At 40.7% G+C, this 26620-nt stretch overlaps 1 protein-coding gene and 1 pseudogene across 1 annotated transcript; one reads left to right on the top strand and one right to left on the bottom strand.

The window, feature by feature from the left end:
- Positions 1 to 2054: 2054 nt before the first annotated feature.
- Positions 2055 to 2830, bottom strand: LOC137970439 (uncharacterized; annotated as a pseudogene).
- Positions 2831 to 5688: 2858 nt separating this feature from the next.
- On the top strand, positions 5689 to 20374 carry LOC137971727 (very long chain fatty acid elongase 7-like). The gene is made up of 10 exons (XM_068818504.1): positions 5689 to 5819; positions 13489 to 13553; positions 14827 to 15014; positions 15115 to 15201; positions 15577 to 15633; positions 15734 to 15889; positions 16561 to 16675; positions 18665 to 18673; positions 18779 to 18906; positions 19595 to 20374. The coding sequence occupies exons 1-10, from the start codon at positions 5704 to 5706 to the stop codon at positions 19790 to 19792; spliced, it is 1119 nt and encodes a 372-aa protein (XP_068674605.1). The 5' UTR covers positions 5689 to 5703; the 3' UTR covers positions 19793 to 20374.
- The last annotated feature ends 6246 nt before the right edge of the window (positions 20375 to 26620 follow it).

Genomic DNA, 26620 nt, shown 5'->3' with positions numbered 1-26620 from the left:
GAATTTGCACGGACCCATGTAAACAGCATTGCGATCTGTAATTTGCACTGTTCCATGTAAACAGGCGGTCCTGGTGCAAAATTCGTCTGTGCAAAAATTTCCCCGGACCCGTGCAAACGTAGCCTTATTTTACATTCTCCTGTCAGAAATTACGAATCTTTAATTTGAGTATTACGTTATTTGCACCGTGGGAACCCGATTAACGGTGGCCCATATCTGCCGCGGCAAAACGTACTTTTCGGCGACAAAACTAACTTTGTCACGGCAAATGTTACCTTCAGAAAGAAATGGTGAATGATCCGCGTCTGATGTTACTCTGGTTTGAATAAATTTGAATTAAGCTTAGAAAGACCCAAGGTTTCGACACCCTTGTCTACTGTCTATCTAGAGTTTGGATGAAAAAAAATCTTCAGATATTGGATCTCCAGAGGTCGGCATCTCTGTCAGTTTTCCTTAGGGGTCGTCGACATATTCCCTTTGTCCCCTCTTAACGTCAACTGGACGTTTAGGTCAGACCCCCCCTCCCCCCTCCTTAACTTCCTCTTGAAATTTTGTTGAACTAGAAGTCCTTGTCCGATTCCAGTCGCTACAGCTGATTACGAATATTCACAGGCACTTTACTACAGGGAGAGGTCAACAACTGGTATCAATAAAATTGACTGCTTTAAAAACGTGGCGAGAACTTCATACATAAAACTCTGGTTTCTCATAACTGCACAACTGCATTTTCCTGTTTATCCTATTTGTATCTCCTTCTAAATACAGTATTCGAAGGAAAAGCCAGAATTGCCAGCCCCCATGTTGTTATAAACACATGAAGCCTGTGGTGCATTGGCAATCCATTTTCCCCGTCATGTATGCGTTAATAGAGAGCTTTAGATTCTAGTACGAGAACGACTACGAGGAAGAGATTTTCTCATAAGGCAACAGTGAGCGCGCGAAAACAAGCGTTATTTTGGCGGGAAAAACGTGATGCCGCCGTCATTTTAGTACGAGTTTTTGTAAAAATGTCGTGGAATCAAAACAACAACACATTTAGCAGTTTTGGCTTTTTTTAGTGAGCAAAAAGGCTCAGTTACCAGCTGACTGAGCTTAACTGAGCAACCTATACTGCTAACAAAGAGTAAGATTAAGCGTACGGGTTATAAATTTCCTTAGTATTTTCGCTAAAAACGGGCAGTCAAAACTCGTACTCGTTCTCGTCTTCGTCCTAGAATCTAAAGGTCCCTATTCTTTCGCTACTATGAAACCGCGAGCTTTCTTTTCAGTTCGGCGATGTCAAAACAACTAACCTTGTTCGGAACAACCAGACTGTGAAAGAAACTAAACGCGCATGATACCTGATCTACAAAGACCCAGTATCTAAGTATGAAAAGTTTATCGCGCGTTTTCTTTTTTTCGGCGAAACAAAGGCCAAGGTCTTGCAAAGGTAAGTGTTGCTAAGAAAAATGGCGACATCTTTAGGATACAGTAAAAAAGTGCACAATGTAAAATGTAGAATTTATGGTGACTAAGGACAGAGTTTAAAAGATTACAATTTACATTCTTTTCTTGTTAAACTTGCCCTTCTTTCTCTTCAATATTGTGACACGTGTTCTAAAAATGTGTCAGTTTGCTACTTTTCAAAAGTGCATCGCACTAACATCCACGGTCTAAACGTCTAGTTGACGTTAAGCGGGGACAAAGTGAATACGTCGACGGCCCCTTACTTTCTGAAAGTTTCCATTGGACGAGAAATGACCAGAACAAAAGTGCATTCTATGTTATGACATGTGATGGAATTTATGAAGAGACATTTATTAAAACTTCACTTGTCCAACGGACGACTTTGGAGTTATTATATACTCGTCCGGAGGAGATATTCATCGTCTGGGACGACCGGACAACCCCGAATGTGGATCCCTCCCCGATGTTATGGTCTGTCCTCTGTGGTATATGGAGGGTTAACGCTCGGAGATATATATTAGGGACCTTAAGAAAGGACGAAACGACCACGGCTGCGAGAACGTTGTCTATAAATAAATTATTATTTCCCGTTAGTGTTATAATTTTGCTATTACTCCAAGTCGCTCGGCATGGAAAGTGTGTGTCTTGCCTCTTGAGCGAGCACTTTCCCGCCATTTATCTCATCAACCCGTTTCAATATGGCATCAGTGACGCGAGCAAGAGCTGTCATACCCTTCACGATAGACGTTTGCACTTTTTGGAATTTCAAGTCTTGCGACCTGATGGTGGAGCTGAGATTATCCCAAATCAGTTGGTTAACTCGAACTTTCGTTAAACCTTCACAGTTTTCCGGCTGCGGAGATTTGTTTATCTTGTCTTGCAGCCGTTCTTCTAACATGCCGTCTCGCACGAGATGCGTCACAATTTTAGCGAGCTCTTCATGAATGGGAGGTCCTGTCTCCTCCGACTTCAGGTCATTTTGAACAGTTTTAAGGAAGTCTCCAACTGATTCGTCGACTTCAGGTTGCCGTACATTGCCATGCTCTGTGGTATCAGACAAAAGGTCATTGAACGAGGCATCAAAATCCATCTGCTCGCTCGATAAGACGATTTGCGAGGTTTGAGGGGTTTGACAATTTATTGTCGTCTAAGTCACCCTCGGTGACCTCCTCACTCACATACCTCTCAAGGGTTTGCGTTAGGGCCTGGTCAACGACTCGGCCATCCGGGAAAAACCTTGTTCCATAGATTTTTGCAAAGCACTGATCTGAGCGCTCGCCATGTCTTCATCGTTTTGACGGGAGTCAATTATGACCTTTTTCCCGTCTTTGTCATTGTCGCGTTTCGAAGACTTGGAAGGTCTCTCTCCTGGTACCGGGTGCATCTCTACCTGAATTTCTTTCGATGTTTTAGTGGGCGAATCAGGCCGCATTGTGCGTGGCAAAAACCAAGTTTTCGCAGGACATAAAAGACAATCCGTTCACCACGAAGGCAACAACGCACTGAGTTCACGCAGGCGCAATGCTATCTCATGTGATCCCTCTGCGTGTGACAAGGTGGAATCTGTTGTCATAGTGGAGCCAATATCAATACAATTTACCCTCTGGATTAAGATTTAAGTCTTCAAGTATCGCTCTCCTCGCCAGTGCTTTCCTTGTTTACATCTAGTCATCCGGAGAAATCCTTGACTATTGCTACGTCGTAACCTCGTTTGCATACACAAAAACAAAGATGGCGGATTTCAATTTAAAATTGCGGCTTAATTAGTATGCAGAACACGAATTTGACAATCTGGGGCCGGTTGCTCGAAGCCTGGTTAACGCTGGTTAGCGCTAACCGGGCTTCGAGCAACCCGGACCTGAAAGCCAACCTCGCTCGTGCTGCATGCTTATTTAATAAGCCGTATTCACACACTGCATTTTTAAGCTAGTGAGTAAATGACATCACTTCTCCTCGATCCAGATAACTGAAAGCTTATCAGTCGAAACTGCACCAAGTAATGGCGGACTGTTAAGTTAAAAAAGTGGAGTTGAAATAAATAGTCTTCCTCTTCAAATTACTACAAGAAATTCCGCCTATTGAACAATCGACGCAAATACTTTCGTAATGTGAAGAAAAACGAGAACTGATTTTTTCATCCTAGTAGCACTTATAATAATTTGACTTTATCCAGCCAGCTGTTTTAGATTTCCCAGTATAAAGTATGTTCGATGAGGAAAAGGAACAGCATTGGCAAGAAAGCAAAAATAAACGGCGGCCGGTGAGTCAAGTGGGTCTGCTCTTTGTCATCACTATGGTATCGAGGCAGGCATGGACACAAAACGCCTGCAAACTTGATAATTTGCATACAAACTGAATAGAGCACAAGCAAACTTGCTAAAATGAACGCAAAGTTAATTAATAGCACCCGGACTTAATGAGGGGCGTGCAAACTTTAAAACTGCATTCAAATCATTAATGACGAACACGGATACACGGACATAAAAAAAAAAAAAAAGACATACAAATTTTATTAGGCAAGATTTACAAACTTAATGGAATGCAAACAAACACAGCAAACTGCTCGAAAACGTAATAAAATGACTAATATTAATAAAAGTGAAGCAAATGTAATAAAATCGTTTCTCACTTAATATAAACAAGTTACAAACTTGTAAAAGTGTATTTCTTGCAGATTTAGGGCTGTAACCATTTAAAAAAGGTTTTTATTGTTCATATTGTTTAGTGAGAATGACTTTGTTATACTTGTTTCAATTTTATAGAGTACCAGCCATTTTAATTAAGTGAACGAGGAGCTTATTTTGTTTGACAGCATTCCGCTAAGTTTGTATGCTCTCCCTTTGCATGTTTTTTTAAGTTTGCACATGTTTCATTCTTACATGTACATACTATGTCCATGCCGGCGACGGAACTATGGACCAAACAAGGCGAAAATTAAATGGCGGACAATAGAATGCTCTTGAACCCACGAGGTGCGATTTTAAAAGACCGATAGAGAAGAGTCAATCGCATATTTGCTTTTTAAGTAAGTCCTTCGTATTTTTTCTAATCCAGGGCTGGAAATAACGGCCGGTCAACGGACAATGTCCGAACTGATTTGGGAGTTGACCGGTCAACATTTCGTCTTACCGGTTCTGTTGATCGGTCACATTTGATCGTTTCGAAAACGAAATAAATTAAAATTTCCATACTGTTCAGTTGTTCCAGTTGTAGCAAGTCACTGTGTATTGTCATTTGCAGAACTTTGATCTGAAATCCTGGGTGAAATGCAACAAGAACCGTTGTTGACAATGAGTGCTTTCAAGTGCTATAAGCTCTAAGCAACAACGTTTTTGGAAATATATAAAGCCAGTTTTGGTTTATGGGCCCCTGTTTTAAGACTTATTTATTTTATATTATTTGACAGGCCAGAAACGGTACGTGACCGAGCTAAAATGAATTTGGCCAGTCATCGTGTCCGGAGACTCTCCGGAAAAATTATTTCGAGCCCTGTAATCTAACATCTCTACCTGTTGCGCCGCTGCCTGTGCTGTCATTTTACTTGCGATTCTTTGTCGTTAACGGGTTACGATTGTTTGTTTTACTTGACACTCCCCCTTGTTTGTTAACGGCATTACATTTCCAAACAGGGACCGGTTGCTGGAAGCCCGGTTAGCGCTAACCGTTGGTTAAGAGGTATCAAAACCTACAGGTTTCCATGGCATTTAACGCTGGTTAGCGCTAACCATGCTTCGAGCAACCCGGGCCAGACTGATAAGCCAAAACGACTTGACAAGTATCAGGCGAATCGTCTTTGAGCAAATTCAAGCATATTTTCTACATGGGTACGTGCAAATTCCGAAATTACAGAATAAATAAAACGTTAATTGCGAAACACCGGGAAAATGCTTAACCGATGACTTCAAAGCAGTAAAATAAGCTGTTTGATGTGACAAAACACCAGCAAGTTCATAAGTCGCGTCGAAAAAAAAAAAGAAAAGGAGTTGTGCTTATCGTTATGTTTTTAACAGACATCTGGAGACCCTGCATTGTCGATGATCTCTGTGCCAATCTTTAGACAAGTGCGTGTTTCCGGCTCTTCGCAACTCCAGCACGCTGTCAACCGAGCAACGTTGACCCTTTGAAGGCCGGTCCTATGTCTAAAGGTGCTGTCTTTAGTCTTCTGTGTCTTGCATTGCAACCAATCACATAACCTGATGCTTGTTTGTTTGTTTGTTTGTTATTTATTTGTTTAAGCAAGTTGAAGGTTTGGCAGCTATGCAGCTTACCTCCTATACCCACCTCACCTCCGAGTCAGTTTTAAAAGTCTTCGTAGTTAAGGTAGTGTGTTCATCTTTTGAAGTAAAGCTTCAAGAAGAGTTCCCTTCTGAATGGTGAGTGAAAAGGTGTCTTAACAGAAATGAGTCAGATAGCCTTTACCTTAGTTCATCGATCATGTAACCTCAATTTTAAAGCACAAAGATTTGGTAAATTTTAGGTAAATATTCCTAGCTGAAAGTCTAGGGATTAAAACTTACCTTTTCGAAAATTTCGGCCAGAAAAAAGGCTCCCGAAAATTCTAGGTGACCTTTTTAGGGTAAAAATCCGTTAAAAATGGGCAATTATACTATTTTTTATATGTTCGAAAATCCTAGGACAGGCAGGTAAGCAAGGAATTTTACAACAAATGTTCCGAAAATTCTAGATCTCAAATCGTCTTCCGAACAGATATTTTCCGAAAATTGACGTTGCGTGCCCCCGTTGTGTAGTGTACGTGCAAGCCGTAATCCTAACAGTGTTGGAATTCTTTACAGTAAGGTTCTTTCAAAACCCTTTTCGAAAAGGAAGGGTTACGTTTTTGCAAACGTTGGCCGTGTAGCACTTATATTTCAACAGACTTAACTGTTAGAGGTTAATGTGAAGTGCTAGTTTTCTACCCACTTTTAGAAAACCATGAGAGCGTTAACCCTACTAATGGAAATGGGCCCACACAAGGACAGAAAAAAACTCTAACCAGGGTGGGAATTGAATCCACGACCTTTAGGTTAGATCACCGTTGCCCTACCGACTGAGTTACCAGGTCAGACGGGAGCACGTTGTGGGAATTTAATTAAGCCCAAAGGGCAAGCCGGATTTTCAGACCAAGGCGGCGTTAAACGCCGCTTCATCTAAATTTTTGTGGTTAGCTTTTGCACTGGGAATAAATTCTTTTGTTGACAAGTGATTTTGAAGTAAAACACGTCACGCTTTTAGAGATTCCCCGTTCGTTCATTCCCCGTTCCTTATTTTAGAGATAGCCACCGAAATATGGCTATTTTTCGTATGGTGGGTGATTACCGTCATAATTCAATTTTTGATTTTCTGACGTGTTATTACATTTTACATTGAAATGAACTTGTGTCTGTTTGAATTTTATGTTTGTTTTATCAATTTTCTGACAGAATTCTGGAATTTTTCTCTAATCAGATTTCGGATAACCTAAACTTTCTGTTGATTTAAATTTTCGAGTTGTGTCAGATTTCGGGGAGCTTTTCGATTTTCCGACTAGTCAGTTTTGAATACTTTACATCTCCGATTCGTTTCTGGTGTATTTTTTGCCAGTAGTTCTAATTTTCGGACACATTCAATTTTCTGCTACAACTTTTCTCGAGTTGGCCTGGTGACTACGAGGCACGATACACCAGGTCGAGGTAATATACCGTGTTGATCCAAGATGGCGGATAGAGTGATGGCGTTTAGGTACTTGCGAGAGCTTTTACTTAATTTTTATTCGGGAAATTAGAGGAGGAGGCCTTGACCCAAATACAGTGGATGCCTTACACTTTAGGCTGCATGGTTTAATAGCTCGTCTTGTTCATTTGTATGGAATCGATGAACAAATTGTGAACCTAATTAGGGGTGCACGGGATATTGCCTTTTGCAAGTCAGGATATTTTTGGTGTTTCATCACCAGCCACTGCCTTTACTGGACAACGTGGACGTCCAAGATATTCAATTCCCAGAGATCAGCTGGATTTTCGGATCGGCAGATGCTTTTCTGTCGTCGATATTGCAACTTTGCTAGGTGTCAGTGTTCGGACTGTTGAAAGACGCTTGTTCGAATTTGGGTTGCGTGTGAGATTAACATACTCGTTCTGTAACTCGTTCTGTTTTTTCTGTTCAGCAATTTAATCCCTCCCTCCCCCCAGTTTTGCTTTCTGGTTCTTTTGTATTTTATTTTATTTCTTCCTTATGAGCTTATTGTAACCTATTTAATAGTTCTCCTTAATAAAATATGGGCGGAGAATTGCTGCCTGCAGCACCCCTTCAGCCCTGTGCTGAAGCCCCGTTAGGGAGGGGGCATATTGTTACTTTGCTGGACTGGGTTAACTTGGCCCCAGGACATTATGCCAGCCACTATGCCGCCTTGCAATACAGGCATGATGCACCCCCTGGGCTAGTTGCCGAGGCCCCTCATCCGGTGGTCCATACCGGCCGTGGGTATTATCCGCGCCTTGCCAGTACATTCCCTGCCCCTCGTTTACGCCCAAGTTGTATGTATTGTCCTGTACTGCGCACCAAAGTATATTTAACACCGGGTACAGGCGAATGACTGGATTTCTGAGGAGCAGAGGTTTGAGAATTCAACAGCGCAGAATAAGAGAAGCAATACGGAGGGTCAATCCAGCTGGGGTCCTCCAAAGGGCACTCGCGCTTAGGACAATACACACACGACGGTACCAAGTATATGGACCACTTGCGTTGTGGTATATAGATGGTAATCATAAGCTAATAAGGTATCATACCCTTATTAATTAATTAGTGATTCTAATGTCTATTGTTCTTCTTAATTGCCAGTACTTTATTAGGTTATTTTTATCAGGAGAATCAAAACCACCACTTATCCCTCTCTCAGTTCATTTATTTACTCCTGCATTGTCTACTTAAGCATATATCTTACATGATTTCCATTCTCTCTGCTAACTCAACTAGACCTTCTTGATAGTATGGGAGATGTTATTGATGTTATTAAATTCTTGATTGAAATTTGCTTTACAAAATATCTCACTTGGGAATTATGTGGTTATTTGTGAGGATTTAAGTTTCCTTTTTTGTTGATGTCTAAGCGTTGAAAGGTATGTGTATACGTCATAAGAAATCAATATGATAATTCATGGCTGAAAACAGTGCTTCCAGTGTTGAGATTGATGATAGACATTTTATAAAACTCTTTGAAATCCGACCAGTGCTTAAATTCAGTTAAAAAGCACAGGTTAGATTTCAAAAGGTTTTTTATGGTTTTATGTTGTATGACTTCTCCAGGTGGAGGTTTGTAATACATGGACAACAGTTCGAACACTGACACCTAGCAAAGTTGCAATATCGACGACAGAAAAGCATCTGCCGATCAGAAAATCCAGCTGATCTCTGGGAATTGAATATCTTGGACGTCCACGTTGTCCAGTAAAGGCAGTAGCTGGTGATGAAACACCAAAAATATCCTGACTTGCAAAAGGCAATATCCCGTGCACCCCTAATTAGGTTCACAATTTGTTCATCGATTCCATACAAATGAACAAGACGAGCTATTAAACCATGCAGCCAATCCAGCCTAAAGTGTAAGGCATCCACTGTATTTGGGTCAAGGCCTCCTCCTCTAATTTCCCGAATAAAAATTAAGTAAAAGCTCTCGCAAGTACCTAAACGCCATCACTCTATCCGCCATCTTGGATCAACACGATATGTTACCTCGATCTGGTGTCTCGTGCTCGTAGTCACCAGGCCAACTCGAGAAAAGTTGTAGCAGAAAATTGAAACAGACACAAGTTCATTACAATGCAAAATGTAATAACACGCCAGAAAATTAATTATGACGGTAATCACCCACCATAGACATGTGTATTAATTGTAAGCCTTAAAGTGTCACATTTTCTGAATACTGGCTTCCCTGGTGTCCATGGGAACTCCGAAAGGGTTCCGTTTGGCGCTTCAACACAACAGAGCAAAACTATTAATTCTAACAACATGTCATTTGATTCTAACCATAACACGTTACATTTTCAGAATAGTAGTTTCTTGGTGTCCATCGAAGCTCCGAAAGGATTCCGTTAGGCACTCCAACACAAAAGAACAAAAGAAGAAATCTGCCAACGATGTTGGCCTTCAGTTAATTCTTAGCCCAGAAGAGTCACAGTTTCAGAATACTGGTTTCCTGTTGTCCATGGAAACTCTGAAAGGAGTCCTTTCGCCGGCCGTTAGGTACTCCAACACAATGTGCAAAATCTAAGCAAAATCTAAGCCTCGGCTGAAACGTTACATTTTCGGAAAACTAGTGTCCTGGTGTCTATGGAAACTCCGAAAGGAGTCTATTAGGCACTGCAAGACAACAGGTGCTCCACGCGAAACCTATTAACAAAATCGGGTGGGACGTGAAGGGAGCTAGGCACAAATTGGGGATACCTTGAGCGAACACATGCCAGGCGGAGGTGAAAATGCACGTTCTGTGGCCCCACGGAAGTTGTTAGCCGCCATGTGATTCTGTGGCGAAATTGATGGATGTCAAGGTACATTACAATGAGATCGTCGGGGCAATTCAAAGGAGGATTTTGGATGACTCCCACACCCATAACATCGCAAGACTCTGGTTCCCACCAGCCACTTCAGGAGAAGGTATTTCCGTTTGTAGTAGGCAGTGCGTGTGGGATGCCAACAAGAGCACTTTGAAAAGCATTCTGGTGAGGAGGTAGGCCATCATGGTGAGTGATAATGTGGTTCGCGGTAGATTCAGCTTGTCTGACAAACGCACCGTTATGAGTGGGCAAATGATGCTCGGAGGAGCTATACTGAGGAACAGATTGCACTGCAATGTCGTACTGAGAACTCACCGCTTCAGAGTTGCTCGGGCCTTCTGGAGGTAATTCGTCTGATTTATGTTGCAATAAATCAATCTGCTGAAGAACCGTTTGAGGCTTGGCATTGTACCTTTTTCTCTTGCTAGGTTTCCTCCCTGCACTCTTTGGTCCTCGTGCTGCAGCCATGCTTGTTATATTTGGACCTCTTTTTGACCTCTTGTACCATGCAACGAACTCTGGCAAGGTACCGTTTAATTGTGCAACAGCTAACCTGTGTTCGCATATCTTAGTGGAGTGATTTACGCAACTGCGATCGCAACTTAAAGAGCCACCTTTGCCAGGAGTCACACTGTGAACTTTATTTGAAGCTCCAGCCACCATAAAGGAACCAACAGAAGCCCCAGGCTTTGGAACAACGCTACCAGGAGTAGAAACACAAGACTTGATGCCTTTTCAAACAGCGCCTCGAGGATAGCTATGGGGATGGTAGTAATCCCGCTCTCTCGCCCGGTGAGGGTAATGGTGGAAGTAGATAGTGTTTCTGAGCGGTTACCAGTTTCCTCACGTATAAAATCCTCCGTGCCATCCATTCCGGTCATCAAAAATGTTGACAGCTTCATCATTAATTCTCTGCTCGTGGGTCAATAGGCCCCAGGTCAGGTCATCAACAGTCAAGTACTCGAATTCTTTCTTTACTTTATACGGACCCCTTCCAAATATCACTCAATCTTCATTGCAGTGCTGAGTCTGTACGATGTTTTTATTTCTTCAATGAAGTGATGCGGCTTCTTCATGCTTGATCATGAAATTCGCTGCTTCTGGATCGTTGTTTACGTATTCAACGGGAGGATCGCCCAGCCCAGCCTCGATACGAACGCCTTTGAGCATAGACTCCTTAATGATGTCAACCTAGTAAGAACAGAAGAAGTAGCAGTGTTGGTGTGTACATGCGTTATCGCATAGTATTTTTGCAAACGCGTGAGCTTCAGCGATCTACTGGCTGTACTGAGTAGTTTTCTTATAACCCCTGTTTCGGCCGGTTTTGCTGTTGCCTGATACCGGGTAACAAATACCGCGCCAAATGAGCCTTGACCGATTACTTCCTGGCTCTTAATTTCGTCCCAGCTAAATTTTGGGAGCCCATCAAGCGCGACCAGCTTTTTTCTTTTGCTGGCAAACGAACTTGAAATTGTCATTCACGATGAAAAAGGGGGACAAAAGGGGGATGACAAGTCTTATCTTAACACGTTCTCGAAGCATTTCCCGCTATTTGGTACTACTTTTTTTACATAACAAAGCGGACGCTAACCTTATATTCTCATTACTTGTCTTGTTAATTATGCCATTAAACGTAACCCACCAGACACAATGAAAACATATTTAGCATTTGGGTGGTTTCCGGTTTACGCCTAAGCGTTGTCGATCTATATCAGAGCGGAGAAACCATACTTCGGGAAGCAGAGTGATAACATCAAAGATAAAGGAAATTTTTCATTGACTTTTTTCTTTTGCAAAACATGACGTTTCTTGCAACCAGAAACGGCTATTAGACAAGGCCACTAGGGCGGAGAGATCAATTGTGATACAAACAATGCCAATTTTAGCCTTTGCATTTTGAAAGTGATCCGGGCGTCCAGACGTTTGTCTCATTCAGTATTAACGACGGTCTGAACGTCTGGACGCCTGAAAAAACCTTATATTCCCCATTTTAGATAAAGTTGCATTTGGCTCTTTTGTTTGTAGACCGTCTTTAATTTTTAGCCAAGTTATCAGGTTATGAATGGCAAAGGAAGTGAAGTACGATACATGAAAAATGGAAAGCTTTATGGTTTAGAATAAAATCTTATCTTTGTGATGTTTTCATGTGTTTGTGATGACCGACACTTGGTGCTGGCGAAACAGTCACAACATGAGCAGAATACAAGCTAGCGGGAAAAGCAAAACGAACAAAATATAATATAACAAGAACTGCAAACGCACTCGTTTTGCTTCAGTTATCTTCACTGAAATGCTGGTTGTTAGAGATTCCGATCCGGATTTTAAAGATTCCCCCTTGTAGAGATTCCCATTTTAGAGATTCACGCTTTTAGAGATTCCTCCTCTTAAAGATTCCCAAATCTAGAGATTCCCCCTTTTAGAGATTCCCCATTTTAGAGATTCACCCTTTTAGAGATTCCCTATTTTGGAGATTCCCCGTTTTAGAGATTTCCGCTTTTAGAGATTCCTCATTTTATTGACTCCCCGTTCCCCATTCCCCATTCCTTCATCCTCCCTTCTCTAGTTTTTCGGTGGCTGTTTTTCGGGGGAGAGAATGCGTTCGCAGGCTAATGTAACAGTAACTTGTATCACTGTCAGTTAACAGAAGAACTTTCGAACGAATGCTTTCGACGAATTAAAAGCGAATCAAAACTTGTATGCTCGGTACAAGTTCTAAAAAAGATCATTTAAGATCTCTTTCCATCAATTTTCGATTATATATAAAAACGTGGCCAGCCAAAATTTACTTAACCTCGACGATTCAAAATAATTCGCTTTGAATGATAGTCACAGTTTAGTTCCTTGGACTCACAAATTTCACTTAAATTGTTTGAACTTCTTCGTCATACATACCGCACGTGACTCTGTTATCTTGTGTGTTAAAAATGCCAACACTCAGTTGAAAAAAACCTATCATCATTGAAGTTAGAGGAATGCAATGGAAAGTCTTAATTCAATTTCCGTTTTCTTTAGAAATGGCACGAAAAACACCCGATTGCAGGTTAAGCCCAAAGCTGTGAACATAACATCATATATGACGAGTCTCTCCCATTCTAGGAACTCTTTGTTCAGCTCTGAAATTATACTAACTTTATATATAAAGTGTTTTAAAAGAAAAGAAGTCATGACATCGATTAAATTATTGACGTTTTCGCGTCGTCATCGAGCAAGTGGATGCCTATTGTCGTTGTCGTTCTCAGGACATGTACTTACAGTTTCTAAAATATCTTAGGTCCATCGAATTGGCTAAATAAATCAGTCAAAAAATCAGTAATCCAAGCCAGGGCGTGTCTTGGGATGTTGTATGACATCATCTTGTGAGGAAGCAAACTATACCTTGCTTTGCAATGCCAAAACTGTTTCAACCAGAACTACGAAGAAAATTTCCATGGAGTACTTTATTTTCCCAATTCAGACCGTTGTTCTTTGTCATTACAAAGCGGCTACTTTAAGATTAACCCTTTTTATCATGTAGGTTGCTCAAGATGACAACTGTGCAACGTGTACTGGAATACTACAAGTGGTCTATGCAAGACGGTGGTAAGTTCTCGTCACTCACCAATAGCGGCACATTCCAAACGCCATAATAGATCGATCTTTCTATCCTGAGTTTCTGGTTGGGATCAAATTCTGCTATTGCAATACTAACGTTGGGACAAATCACTTTGTAACAAAATTACGTACCACGTCTTAGCTTAAAATGTTTGTTGGCACAAAATAAAATTTACGGTATTTCATTTTTCGTTTTGTTACTAGTTCATTGGTTCTTCCAGTTCATTTCAGTGTTCCCTTATCTCATTCATTTAAAATGGCCAGTAAGTGGCATCAGTGTACAGTGATTCACTAAATTCTCAACCTCGGATACTGCGTTTCTATCTTTCTGATTGGTTCACAGCACTTAGCATATACTGAAATAGTGGATAGCGTTGAAGGCGCGCTCTGGTTGGCTACTCAAACTCCGGATATCCTTTTCTATCCACCTCCGAGCAACTTGTGCGGGATTTGCACCCGAAAATATTATAATCGTTGCAGGAATAAGTGATTTAAAATCATCTTTTTTTGTGCTATATTATAACACAGTTTTAGTTTTGTAATAAACGGGTGAACAGAGCAACCGTGAAACGTATTCTACGGAACCAAAGTCACTTCGATTACACACACAAAAGCGGCCGCTCTCAAGGCACACACGTTCTAGCGCGCACAAAGCTGTGTCACGTGATCCTATGCCTACAGTTTATACTAAAACAACTATTCACCTCAGTTATTATGTCAAATGGCGGTCCCGAATATTTAAAGTGCAAACTACAAACACTCGCTGTAATCTTCCAGCTCTCAATCTCTCTGTCTCTAAAATTGGTTGTGGCAGCATGCGATCCTCGATCAGTTATCATAAACCAAAACGAAGGAAGGAAGGAAGGAAGGTAGGTAGGTAGGTAGGTAGGTAGGTAGGTAGGTAGGTAGGTAGGTAGGTAGGTAGGTAGGTAGGTAGGTAGTTAAATTAAGATTCATGAACTGCACGAGGAAGCAAAATCCACGTTCCTGATTTACTGTAACAAAAACATTTACTCAGATATCTGGTAATGCCTTGGACGTTCATGCCATGAGCTTGGGCTGCCTGTTCAAATACACTAAATAAATAAAAGGTGGTACCCTCTGTTATTTTCAAATCAAAACCGCCATTATCGGTGTTTGCCCTTTATTCATTGTCACCATAAACCTCCTCGTTGTTATTATCATTGTCACCAATCATGTTGTCTTTCCATTGCTACATACCGCGTTTACTCCACAAAGAAGATTGTCCGTTTTATTTCAGATCCTAAGACGGCAGACTGGCCATTGATTGCCACACCATGGCCCACCTTCTCATTTATAACCTTGTATCTCTTTATTGTCAAAGTCGGCCCAAAAATCATGCAGAACAGAAAAGCCTACAGTCTCAGAGAGGTGTTGATTGTCTATAATTTTGCAATGGTAATTCTGTCGGCTTGGATGGTTTATGAGGTGGGCGCTGATTATCAGTCTTTGTTTGTTTATCTTGCCTCTTTTATGTGAGATACACTTTTCGTTCTTTTGGTGTATATATTTTATGTATCTGTTACAGTTTATAGCGTCAGTCGTGGATATTCCCAACTTTGATTACTTTTGTGAACCGATGCACTACGTCCGCGGTGACAAAAGACTAAACAGGGTAAGTATAAATTTGTAATTATAAAATAATTAGAATAGTACGCGCACTCTCATTGGTCAATAGCTGTGATTAGACGAGAATATGGAACACAGCTGTGACATCACACGAATTTTGATTGGTTATGTATTGTCAGACGCGCGTTTTGATTGGTTTGTAGGAAATATGACCGTGTGTCAAGAAAATCTGTTTCAATGAAGAAGTAAAAAAACCAGCATTTTCTTCATTTGTCTAATTATCTTTGAGGAATGTTTTATAAAAGCAATAGAGGAAACGTCCTCTATTGCTTAAACAGTGTTGGATCTGGGCTGCTTTAGATAGCTAGTCGAGGTAATGCGACCACATCTAAATCAACATGTTTTACTCTTGTGTTCCTAGCTTGCCCGCATTTGTTACATTTACTGGTTGTCAAAGTTTGTGGAAGCCCTGGACACGGTGAGTTTTTCTCTCTGTTAGAATGCATACTTGTTTTATCTTTATAAACGCATGCAGCTTTTCAGTTTCCCTTGACGGTCATTTTTGCTTTTTTCGGCAGTTTTTTTTCATTCTTCGCAAGAAAAACAATCAAGTGTCTTTTTTACACGTGTACCATCACGCGTTCATGTGTTTCTTGTGGTGGATGATATGCAAATACATTCCAGGTGAGAGGAGAGGGAAGGAAAACGGGGAGGGGACGGCAAAAAAGATCTTTGTAGAATCAACATGTTAATGGTGGAAGATACAAGGAAATGATTATCAATTTTGGAAGATATCTTTCGGCAGGATGAAGGAAAATGAGAGAACTAAGGTCGAAAGGACATGCCGTAAAGGAGCATGCGCAGTAAGAAAGAAAACTAAAGCGTCATTCGATTCAACATGTTTTCATGGGTGCAGGATTTGTCAAAATAATTATGTCCTTCATTAACTAGGGGTAATCGGAGCTTAGGAGAGTGCGTTCGATATGTTTGTAGGCGTACAGGTAGCAGTTTAGGGGGAAAGATGGATGGTTCGTGCGATAGATAAATATTCTCTGCATATTTGAACGTAAGGGTTGCGTACAGAGAAAAGGCTGTGAAGGCTAGTGATATCGTATGGTTCTTTCCATGTGCATGTAATTTGAGGAGACAGCCTAGAGTGCATTGGGCAAGTTACGGTAATAGAACATTTTGCCTGTTTACATGGAGAAAGGCTGACCCTCTCAGGAGGGTCACTCTTCTATAAGAGGCAAAAGATAGCCCCCCTTTACATGCAAAGTCTTGTTCCTAGGGCTATCGCGATTATTGAATTTGGGGCCGAGTGAGACAACCAGCTCTTTTAAGTAAAATTCATATTCCTCGCTGTTCATATCCTTAAGTTCTTTTCCCGGTTCCTGAACAATTTTAGGGCAAATCCATCGCCATGCATCGGCGTATTTCTGCATACATTGTGGATAGATCGGCCTCGAAGTCCACGCTATTAAACTCGCACTTGGTTTCGAATTCTGTAATGGACTTCAGGAGTATCTCCACTGCTTCCGATGTCCATGACCACTTGGATTTTTGATTTTTCACGTGGCAAGTCCTCTTCCACATCTTTCCGAGTCGGGCGGCTTTCCCTAGTGCTCTCGTCGACACTTGGCTCTTCATCATCTAGGTCTTTTCGCGAAATGTCGACACTGTTGTCCTCCGACTGTTTCGAACTCTGTTCAAACGATTTGGCCAGCACAGAACGGCGAAAATGTTCCCCGGGCTTACACGCGCACTGAGCCTTTACAGACTTGTGCGGCAATCTGACAGTAATCCGATCCCACAAGAGTTGACTCTTCTAGAAGGGTGACCCTACCTCAAGTGTTTACATGGCCCGCACTGAAGGGAATGAAATCCAAGAAATTTTAGTCGGAATCACGGAGAAAATTATATTTAAGATCCTAGCGAAGATATCTGGATAATTTTTATGGCAATATTAAAGGATTTTCATGTCAAAATGGTTATCGAGGTTAGCGTCTTTCTGTTGTGTTAATGCATCAGTCAATTCCAGCAGTGCCCATCCCCCCCCCCCCCCGGGCTAACTACCGGGCATTAGCATTTTTTTTTTTAAATGGGCAAATTCCCCGGGGTGGGGACACATAAGCTGCCTAAATTCCCCGGGGTGGGGACGAAGAAAAAGGGCAAATGCTCCGTCCCCGGGATCGTCGCCTTCCAATAGGCGCCTGTATTCGCAGGCTACTTTTTCTGTCAAGAATCAAGACATCTTAAATGATCTTTCATCGCATTTTACGCTCGCAAGATCTGTCTTGAAGATCGCATCATTTGAATTCGCAACCCTTCAGTGTTTCATATAACTCCGCTTTCATGAATTTGAAAATTGCTAGGCTAGTTTTTGAATGCGAAATGCGAAGTAGTCGTGTTTACGCAGTCTTCACGTCAGTGATTGTTTTGTGATATTAGTTCACCTTGTCGCTTTTATATATTCATATGCTTACAAGTATAAATGAAGAAATACCTAAAATTGAGAAAACATACCTTTAAAAACATCCAGAAGTTTTTGGAGTCCGTGACGGACAAGCCAGTCTTTAACGAAGGCCTCGTCTTTTCCGATAAACATGTTAATTCGAAAACACGTGTGTCAAATGCCCGGGGGGTCGCCCCGGGGTAAGCTAATGCCCAGCCCCCGGGCCGCGATAAAATTGCGAATGCCCCACCCCCGGGACTGACGGGACTGACAACTTGAGCAAATGCTCCGCGGTTGCCCGGGGGAGGGGATAGGCACCGCTGGAATTGATTGATGCATAACGTAATGCACCCTCGTGTGCTTGTATTTACCGTCGGCCGTAAACTTGATTTTCACTTTCAAAATTGCCTCCAGAACCTACGTTTTGAGTAGAATGAGCTTCTAGAATGATGTTCTTGTCTTCTGCGTTAATACTTGACGAATCGGGAACATTTTGTTAAAAATATTTGTGACGCGTCACACACGTATCTCGATTGCCCAAACTTGCCCAATTATGCATAACATCAACTTGACCATTGGAAAAAATTCGTAAAATATTCGCGGATAGATCCATTTCTCTAAAATTTGAAAGGATAATTGCTAATGAATACAGAAAGAGTTTTAATAATAACTAAAAATTCCTGTGTTCAGCATGAGAATCAAACTGATATGTACGCTTTACGAAGATTTAGCAAAGTTTAAAACTTTTAAAAGATGAAATCTTTACCAAAACAGAATATCAGACCTCAGCAAACGTTTAAAAGATAAACGCCGAGGACACACGAATCACCACGTGAGTTAGCACGTCGAAGTGAGAAAGAACGTAAGCAAGCGCTCCAGAGCGCAGAGTGTCAACACAAATGCAATCTCAAAAAAGCCTCGCTTATTAATTGCACAGGAAACACACTAATGCACATAAAACCCAACACTGATTAGGGGTTGCGTTTTCGTACCTAGAACGCAATAAATAAATTATATCATCCTACTTACATCTATTTATTTTCTTTCTTATTTTCAGGAGGTTTCTGTAAGTATAGTCTTAACTGAATTATTTTGACGTTTTTTCATTGCGCATGCCTTCTTACTCTTTTATTTCAACTACAGAGTTGATATTTCTTTGTGTTTCCTCCAGCTTACTTTGGAGCAGCCGTCAATTGCTTTGTGCATGTGGTGATGTATGCTTATTATGGTCTGTCAGCTATTGGTCCTCAAATGCAACCGTACTTATGGTGGAAGGCTCACATCACCAAACTTCAACTGGTGAGAAATGTTGTCATTTTTCACAATGAACTCGAATTTGACAAAAAAATTCTTGAATGACAATCGCCCTGTCGTACCCTTGGAAGTCACACTAAGGGACTTTGTTTCGCGTTCCTTCCCCACGATTATTGCGTTACGGGCGCAGGAAGTACCCTCATAAGCAGGGCCGGATCTAGAAATTCCAGAAAGAGCGCCGAAGAAATTGGGCGAGAGAGCCCCCCCCCCCCCCTCCCCCTCCCTCTCGTACATGCGCTCTACCAGAATAATTCACGTTAGTCAAGATGTATTTGAAATAAGAAAAGCTCTGAAACTTAACTAATCATTATCTAAAGTAAAACCGCCTGATGCACACTGTACCCCTCGGTTGGTTACAGAAGCTCTTTAAATGCAGGAGGGGGGGGGGGGGGGAAGGGGGTGGCCCCGTTGCCCTCCAACCCCCAATCCTAAATCCGCCCCCCATAAGCTCAAGGAAGTTGTTGATAAAAACAGTAATTTTTCTCAAGTCTGGGAAAAGACATGCCAAGCATTCTCTAACGAATTGAGTAAAAAGCTAAAAAGATTACATCAGCTTCTTTTTAGCTTCTGTTTTGTGAAGCATCTATCTTTGCTTACAAAGTTATAACTAATTGCTTGACGTTATGACGAAAGTCCTCAGTAGTAACTGATTGTCTCCTTTCTTCTTGTACAGACTCAGTTTGTTGTATTGCTGACTTACTGGAGTAATGTTCCTCTACGATGTAAATGTGTAGTTGGTTTTCATCAATACCTAGTTTTATTTACCCAATGGTCTTTTGTCGCCAGTTTATTGGTACTGTTCAGCAACTTTTACATCCAGTCATACCTGAAGACAAATAAGGCCAAAAAGGATATTAAGAAATTCCACTAGAAAATGCTTAGCTTGTGCTTACTGATGTCATGTGCTAGGGAGTTCCTAGCATCAATGAAGCGAAAGCTGTATCAATAATCATAGTACAGCTAGTAAAAGAATTTTCATAAATTAACACGTGTGTAAAATACCTGGGCCTGGTTGTTCGAAAGCCGATTAACTTAATCCAGGATTAGCGTAAATTTTCGTTTCATGTTTTCAACTTTTTGGTGAAAGTTTCTGTTGCTTGTTTTTGTTTTTCAAGATTGACTTCTTCTAATGTAAAGTTTTGCCGAATATCAGCGTTGAACAGCATTTAGGAGTAGAGAAATTAACTCCTCGGTTAATTTTTAATCTGGGATTAGCGCTAATCGTCTTTTGAACAACCGGGCCCTGTTGGTTTACTTGTGCGGGCTGAAGTGCTCGCTACGTTCATGAAACCAACAGGATTTTACACACACGTGCCGAGTAATCGGCATCTTTTTCGGGATAGGAATTCTCATATTTTCAACCTTGTCAGTTGATCACGTCAGTTTACTATACTTTTAATGAGGCAACAATGTAAACAAAAGAAATAAAGATAGCACATTTTTAATTACAAAAGTCTTCTTCTGTGAACTGCCCCTACACTCATGTACACTGTTTATAAATGAAAACCTATTCTGTTATAAATGAAAACCTATTCGTCATTTGTCCTTGTTCTTGCGTACATCGGAGATCTGTTGCTTGCTGATGCCAAATTCAAGTGCTAAATTTGTTCCCTTATTAATATTCATGAAAAAAACGGGACCAGAGAAAAAGTCCGGATAATCGAAAAGTCCGGATAATCGAGGTCCGGATAATCGAGGTTCGACTGTATGTCAGTTGTGTTTTCTACAAAATTGTTGGTTACTTTGAATTTACCTGCTTGTACCGAACATTTGATCAGTATAAAGAATCACTGTATTGATAGTTAAATACTACTAATAATACTAGTTAATAATACTAGTTAAATACACTAAAAGGAACCTAGAAATGTCTCTCAAAGGTTTTGACCTAATTTGCTCGTTGGGTACCCTTGATATTTTCCTCAAATTTACAAGTGTTGTTGTATTTTCAAAAATAATTGTTACTACATATCGGGTACGTGAACCAAACAAAAGCAGTACCCAAACGAGCTACAGAGTCATTAAAAAATATGATTTTTACATTACTTTAAGGGACTTTACTTTTCGACGAACTTAGTGTACTTTTCCTGTTGTTGCACCTAAGAATAAAAATAGGTCCGCAATGCGCACTCGGGTGGGATTACAGTAAATGTAATACATTTTGTCGTGTTATAGTGATAAATGTCGAGTAAAGATTCCGTAGAATCCCAAGCTGCAGACGAGAAAACGGTTAGGGGAGAAACATGCTTGGACTACTAGTTTCGAGGAAATTAGCGGTGCTTACCATTTGTCAGAATAAACCGGTTGGGATGACCGGTGAATAATGGTAACAGTTTTTCCAAAATTAGCAAACCAGCCCAACGAGATGGCGCTTAACATTTGCAATTGTTTTCGGCTGATGAAAGACTGCAAACTGGAAAATTTAGCAAATGGTAAGGAAATTTCCACTGTTCCGTTCGATGGAAAATGCCATTCTCCTTACCTTGTAAATTAATCGCACCGAGAAAACAAGTCGAAATTCGCCTAATTACAACGACCGAGAAGAGTAATGGCCGCCACACACAAACACTCATTCTTATTCCCAGGGTCCTCTCTCTTCCCAATAGAGACCACGTGACAAACACTTCGCTATCGTATACTAACAAGAACCTACAAGTAGCCTATACTCGGGCCTGCAAAAGTACAGTGGTGTATCGTTAATTTAGGACGAAAGAAGAAAAGAGAGAAGTCTGTCCTTCTTACATCGGCCTTACATTGCGATTCTCATGATGTTCGACTGTGTATGTAGTGAATACCCGGACCCAGATTACGGTATCTTCATTACAGGTGGTGACAATGACCTCTGGACATGAGGTAAAAATTGAGAAAAGCACATTGTTTTTTACTGATCGATGGTTATTCTTGCTCAGTGTTTGAGAAAGGAAACGCTAATTGAACGGTTTAAGATGAAACGAAATGACTCATCGAAACATCTTTTGCAGAAAAAAATGAAAGAGAAACCAAGGTGAGATGTATAAACATCTTTCAAAGATGACCAAACTTTTGTGCAGTGATGCACGTCAAAGAACTTTGTCACGTGCGTGACACGTGAAGATGTGCACTATATCTCAACTCTTGAAAATACTTTCAGAAGTATACAAGTTCCTTGAGGATGGCCATGCCAAATGAATCCATAGCACGAGAATCAAATATTTAAAATATACCATTTGTCGTAATTTAAATACTCACAGTAGCATGCACCCAATTGTCAAAATAAATATGTTATTTGCCAGCTGGAAGGCCCATATTATATAGAGAAAAACTGTGGCCGAGGCCTTGAAATTGCTGCTCGCGGCCGCAGGTCGAGGGCAGCTTTTTCAAGACCGATATCACATTTTTTTGCAATACGGACCGAACCCTTTGCTGGTAAATAACTTTTTTTTTTCTTCTCTCTCTCCCATCCTCTCTTAAAATCACTTGTTTTAATTGTTGACTCGCACCGCGCTTGATAGCCAATGCAGTATTAAAGCGACTTACAAACTGAACGTTTCAAAGATAACTATTTTTTATTTGAATTATATTTCCAAACCTCTTGTCTAATGAAAAATAACCTCTGTACGTAAACGGAGTCGGTGTCAAAAAATATTTTTTCGTTTCCGGAAAGGTAAGGGCAGGAGAAAAGATAGAATACTGTAGTGTGGGTCACTTGGCCTGTCATTGTTATTTCGCTTCGTGTATTGAAACTCTCGAGAAATAAAGATAGAAATGTGAACGCAAACTCTCTGAACGGTGAGAAGCCTGTCAAGGAATATTAACCATTAATGTCACTGCTCCTAGGTATCAACATAATTAGCTTTTAAACACATAACGCAAGGCGCAATGGAACGAGACAACAGACGAATTGGGGTTTTTTGAGGGAAACACTGCCTTGCGGCTGGTTAGCCTTTGCGACTTCCAGATTGCGTGACAAAGAACAACCTCACTTATCTCTCCAGCACTACGAGCTGAGTGGTAAACAGGAAGTGCTGGATCGGACAAGAGTATTGGCTAGTGAGCAATGTACAAAGGCAACGAGCCAACAAGCTTGGGGGAAGTCGCTGCACAGACTTAACTACACCACGCAGGAGCGACCCAATTTTAATGACGGCAAAGCGATATATCCAACCCGTCTCCAAAGGGAGAGAGGGAGGGAGGGGGAGAACTTTGACAAATTGCAAACAGCTAGTTGATTTACTACAGAAGACAAACTGTCAAGTGAACCTTGGACGACTAACTGAGGCTTTTATAGCTAGACCCTGTCTATTAAAATAGCCAGTTGCACAGGTTCTACCATGCAGCAGGTAAGCATTCTCGGGTAAGCATTACACCGTGCTCTTTAGCGCTATTGAATGAGGCTTTAACAGATTTGGCCAATGCACGTGTACGTTATAATCTGAGATCTAGGAACAAAGTCTTTATGTCCTCGTTTTATTTACAAGAAAACCGTTGATTGTATGACCTTGAACGGCCGACTACAAAGAACGCGAAGATAACTATCGCGACATGAATAGCCGTTTTAGTACGGTCACGTTCCATTAACCATATTTTACTGATAGGGCAGTAAAATCTCATTTAAAGAGAAGAACAGATACTCGTTTATGTGCACAATACATCGAAGCATAAAGTCTACAAATACCTTCAAATACTTACCCCTGCATAACATTTCAAATTCCATTTTCTCATGATTACATGTGTTACATACGAACCATAGCAATTACTAGCTTTACAATCACTGGTGCCTCGTTAATCCAATTTATTAGTAAGACTTGTTTGGATTACTAATTAACACGAAAAGGGCTAACTTGGTAATTTTTAACAATATATCCTTTAATCTAACCCAAAATCATTCAGATATCCAAAACGTCCTATGCATGATCCATTTACTTCGTTTTTGGGTTTGTCAGCATTATGATTTGCAATATTTCAGGTTTACGTGTTCACAAGTTTGTTTTTGTATCTCGAAGATGTTTAGATTTCCAATTACAAACTCTGTTTTGATTGGTCACTCTATCTCACTGTGTAAATAGTTCACCCTGAATTCAAAATAAATACGTTCCGTTTCCGAGAAAACAAAACATTCTTTTACAAATCGTACCGGGTATTCCTGATTTCTGTATTAAATTTAACTTTCGTTTTCCAAATGGTCTGGATAGCACAAGTGTTGCTAATATTTTTAAAAATACAAACACACTTTTAAGTTTAAGGAACATGCTTCGATGTTTCAAACATCATTTTGCATTTACCTGTTCATCCACGCTTTTGGAAAAGTGTTACATACCACGTGCTTCACCACTTTTAGAGACCTTCTTATTAGATGGGTTATAACTACTATACTGTATCACGTAACAGCAACGTTATGGTACCACATCAAACACCAATTATTGCTTAACAAAATGCGCTCACTATTTTGACGTAAAAAGGTTGCCATGGCAACCTGAAAGCTCTCCAAAAACACCCTCTATTCGTCTTTACTTGCTTATATCTCAAAAATGAACTCGGTGACCCCCATTTTTTATTGTATAATAGTAATTAGCAATTTGAGATAAAAGTATCAGCAAAGTTTAAAACTACATCACATTTATTTTCTAAAGAGCTGATCACAGTCTCCACTGATGACATCAAATCTTGTAAAACTAGAACAGAACTATATACACAAGATGGCTAATATGGCTAGTTGAACAAAGGATAGAAGCTAGACCACTACAAGAAACAAACTGTTCAACAATAGCAAACAAAAACACGCAATAGACAAAGAACGTATCTCCGTAGTCAATGGTACACTGAGCGGGAGGCTGTTTGTTCGCGGTGAAAATGGTACAAGCGTGAGGCCATTTGTTCGCTGTGCCAATGTTTTTAGTTTGTCTTCAGAAGATTCCAATATGGCGTCCATTTGTTTGTGGAGTTATTTTCTTTGTCGCTGTCATCTTCAAAGCAGTTCTCAATGAGGTACCCGCTGCTCATTAAAGAATTTGTATTTTGACTTGTATCACTTTCAATAGTTGCGTCCATTTTAGTTACATTCGAGTATATTCTTGTTTCATTCAGTTCGCGGAACGACTTGTTTCAAAGCTGACGCTTTACATCTTTTAGTGTGGGTCTACCGCGAAAAGCTTATGCCTTTCTTTGTATGTGTTTTGAGCGCCCCAAGAAGAAATCGATTAAGCCAACGCAACGTCGATCTTCAGCAATCCGAAACCTCGCATCACATCATCATCATGATCTTGGATTACGTGGTTTGCTTTAAATAACCAATGTAAACAGCGCCACGTGGCTTCTATTGTGCATTACCCAATCAAAACACCGCCACGTGCTTTCTATTGTGCATTGCCCAATCAAACACCGCCACGTTTTTTTTTTGTGCATTTTGCTGCACAGGAAAGCAAAAACTGAAATCAAACTTATTTTATAACTCATGCCCCTACGGGCCCGAGTAATAAAGCCAGGAATATCGCCGGTGTTGACAAAGTGTGGGGAAATCCCACACAAAAATGAAGAACCGGCGAATTTCACATTATTCAACAGTTAACATAAACAGCGCTATAACACACCAAATGGGATATTATGATCTTGAAATAGCTGCTTAGCGTTGAGCGTTTGTAGAAATCGTTTACTGACACATGACATTTAAATGCATATGTTCGAAGTGCGGGTTGTGAAGGAAATTGAGAGAAGTAATCCTCTCAATTGCTTTTAGCAATTGTCTGTTATAGACACCTGACAAATTCAGGTGGCTTCAACGGAATTCTAACCCATGACCTTTGCGACGCCAGTGCAATGCTTTGCCAACTGAGCTATGAAGCCACTCGGTTGAGAGCAGGTTAATTTGTTAGACTCTTTCGTACTTCAAACATACGCTTTCATTCATCGAGTCCTTTCAAAGACTTGACCTGCTCTTCCTAGCTCAGCTGGTAGAGCATAGACCCTTTGCATAAATGGCAATGTTCATCCTAAGCTTCACATTCATGTGAAATATCCTTTGTCTAGAAACGTAAGTACGAGGCTAAGGATGTACAAAGTACTGTTATTCAAATTTAGGCGCCATATATGAAAAGGGTCTATTACACTGGCATCGCAAAGTCCATAGGTTCGAATGTCTTAGGTATCGGCTGTAAGGGACAATATTGCTTATGCGAGTATATACCTCTTTTTCAATTTCGTCATGACATTTAATAGTGAAAGTCCTAGATCTATAAAGGAATTTCTTGTTGGCCTAAAGCGTCAACATCTGAGCCCCTAAATGTATAAGAATACTTTAAAACGATCGTCCTCTGTAAATGTTGACAATAGTCAGGTAGGCAGACGATAAGAGCGGAGAAAAGCATTAATTTGCATGACTGTCGATTTGGGTATATTAATCAATAGTAGGACTGGTGACCAGTTTGACCTCTTCTGAGAATGGTTTTACATTACAGAGTTGCAAAAATAGGTGTGGTGGGTGTCCTGTGGTAAAAATCTGAAAACTTAATTTTTTCCCTTAATTTCTTTCTGAAGTGATCTCCTTACCTCACAAAAACGTAGCCCTATTCGTTTTCATCATTATTAATGAAATACGAATTTCAACTATTCAATCAATCGCCGTGCCCGGTCTTCACTCGGTTACTGGAGATGACGGCCTTCGCGTGTCACTACAAGCACGGTAAGTACACAAGCAAAATCCCTAATTTTACTCAGAAAAGTATGAGCA

The sequence above is a fragment of the Montipora foliosa genome, chromosome 9 (assembly GCF_036669935.1).
Source record: "Montipora foliosa isolate CH-2021 chromosome 9, ASM3666993v2, whole genome shotgun sequence".
Classification (NCBI taxonomy): Eukaryota; Metazoa; Cnidaria; class Anthozoa; order Scleractinia; family Acroporidae; genus Montipora; species Montipora foliosa.
Note: the sequence above shows the minus strand (reverse complement) of the source record. Positions and strands in the feature narration are given on the sequence as shown.

What these genes read in the sequence shown, in the direction of transcription:
- LOC137971727 (XM_068818504.1), top strand. Translation starts at nt 5,704, where the DNA reads ATGCAGCTTACCTCCTATACCCACCTCACCTCCGAGTCAGTTTTAAAA. An exon ending in GGACGGCAAAAAAGATCTTT is followed by an intron (nt 15,890 to 16,560) that starts GTAGAATCAACA and finishes GAACAATTTTAG; the next exon opens with GGCAAATCCATCGCCATGCA. An exon ending in ACATCACCAAACTTCAACTG is followed by an intron (nt 18,907 to 19,594) that starts GTGAGAAATGTT and finishes CTTCTTGTACAG; the next exon opens with ACTCAGTTTGTTGTATTGCT.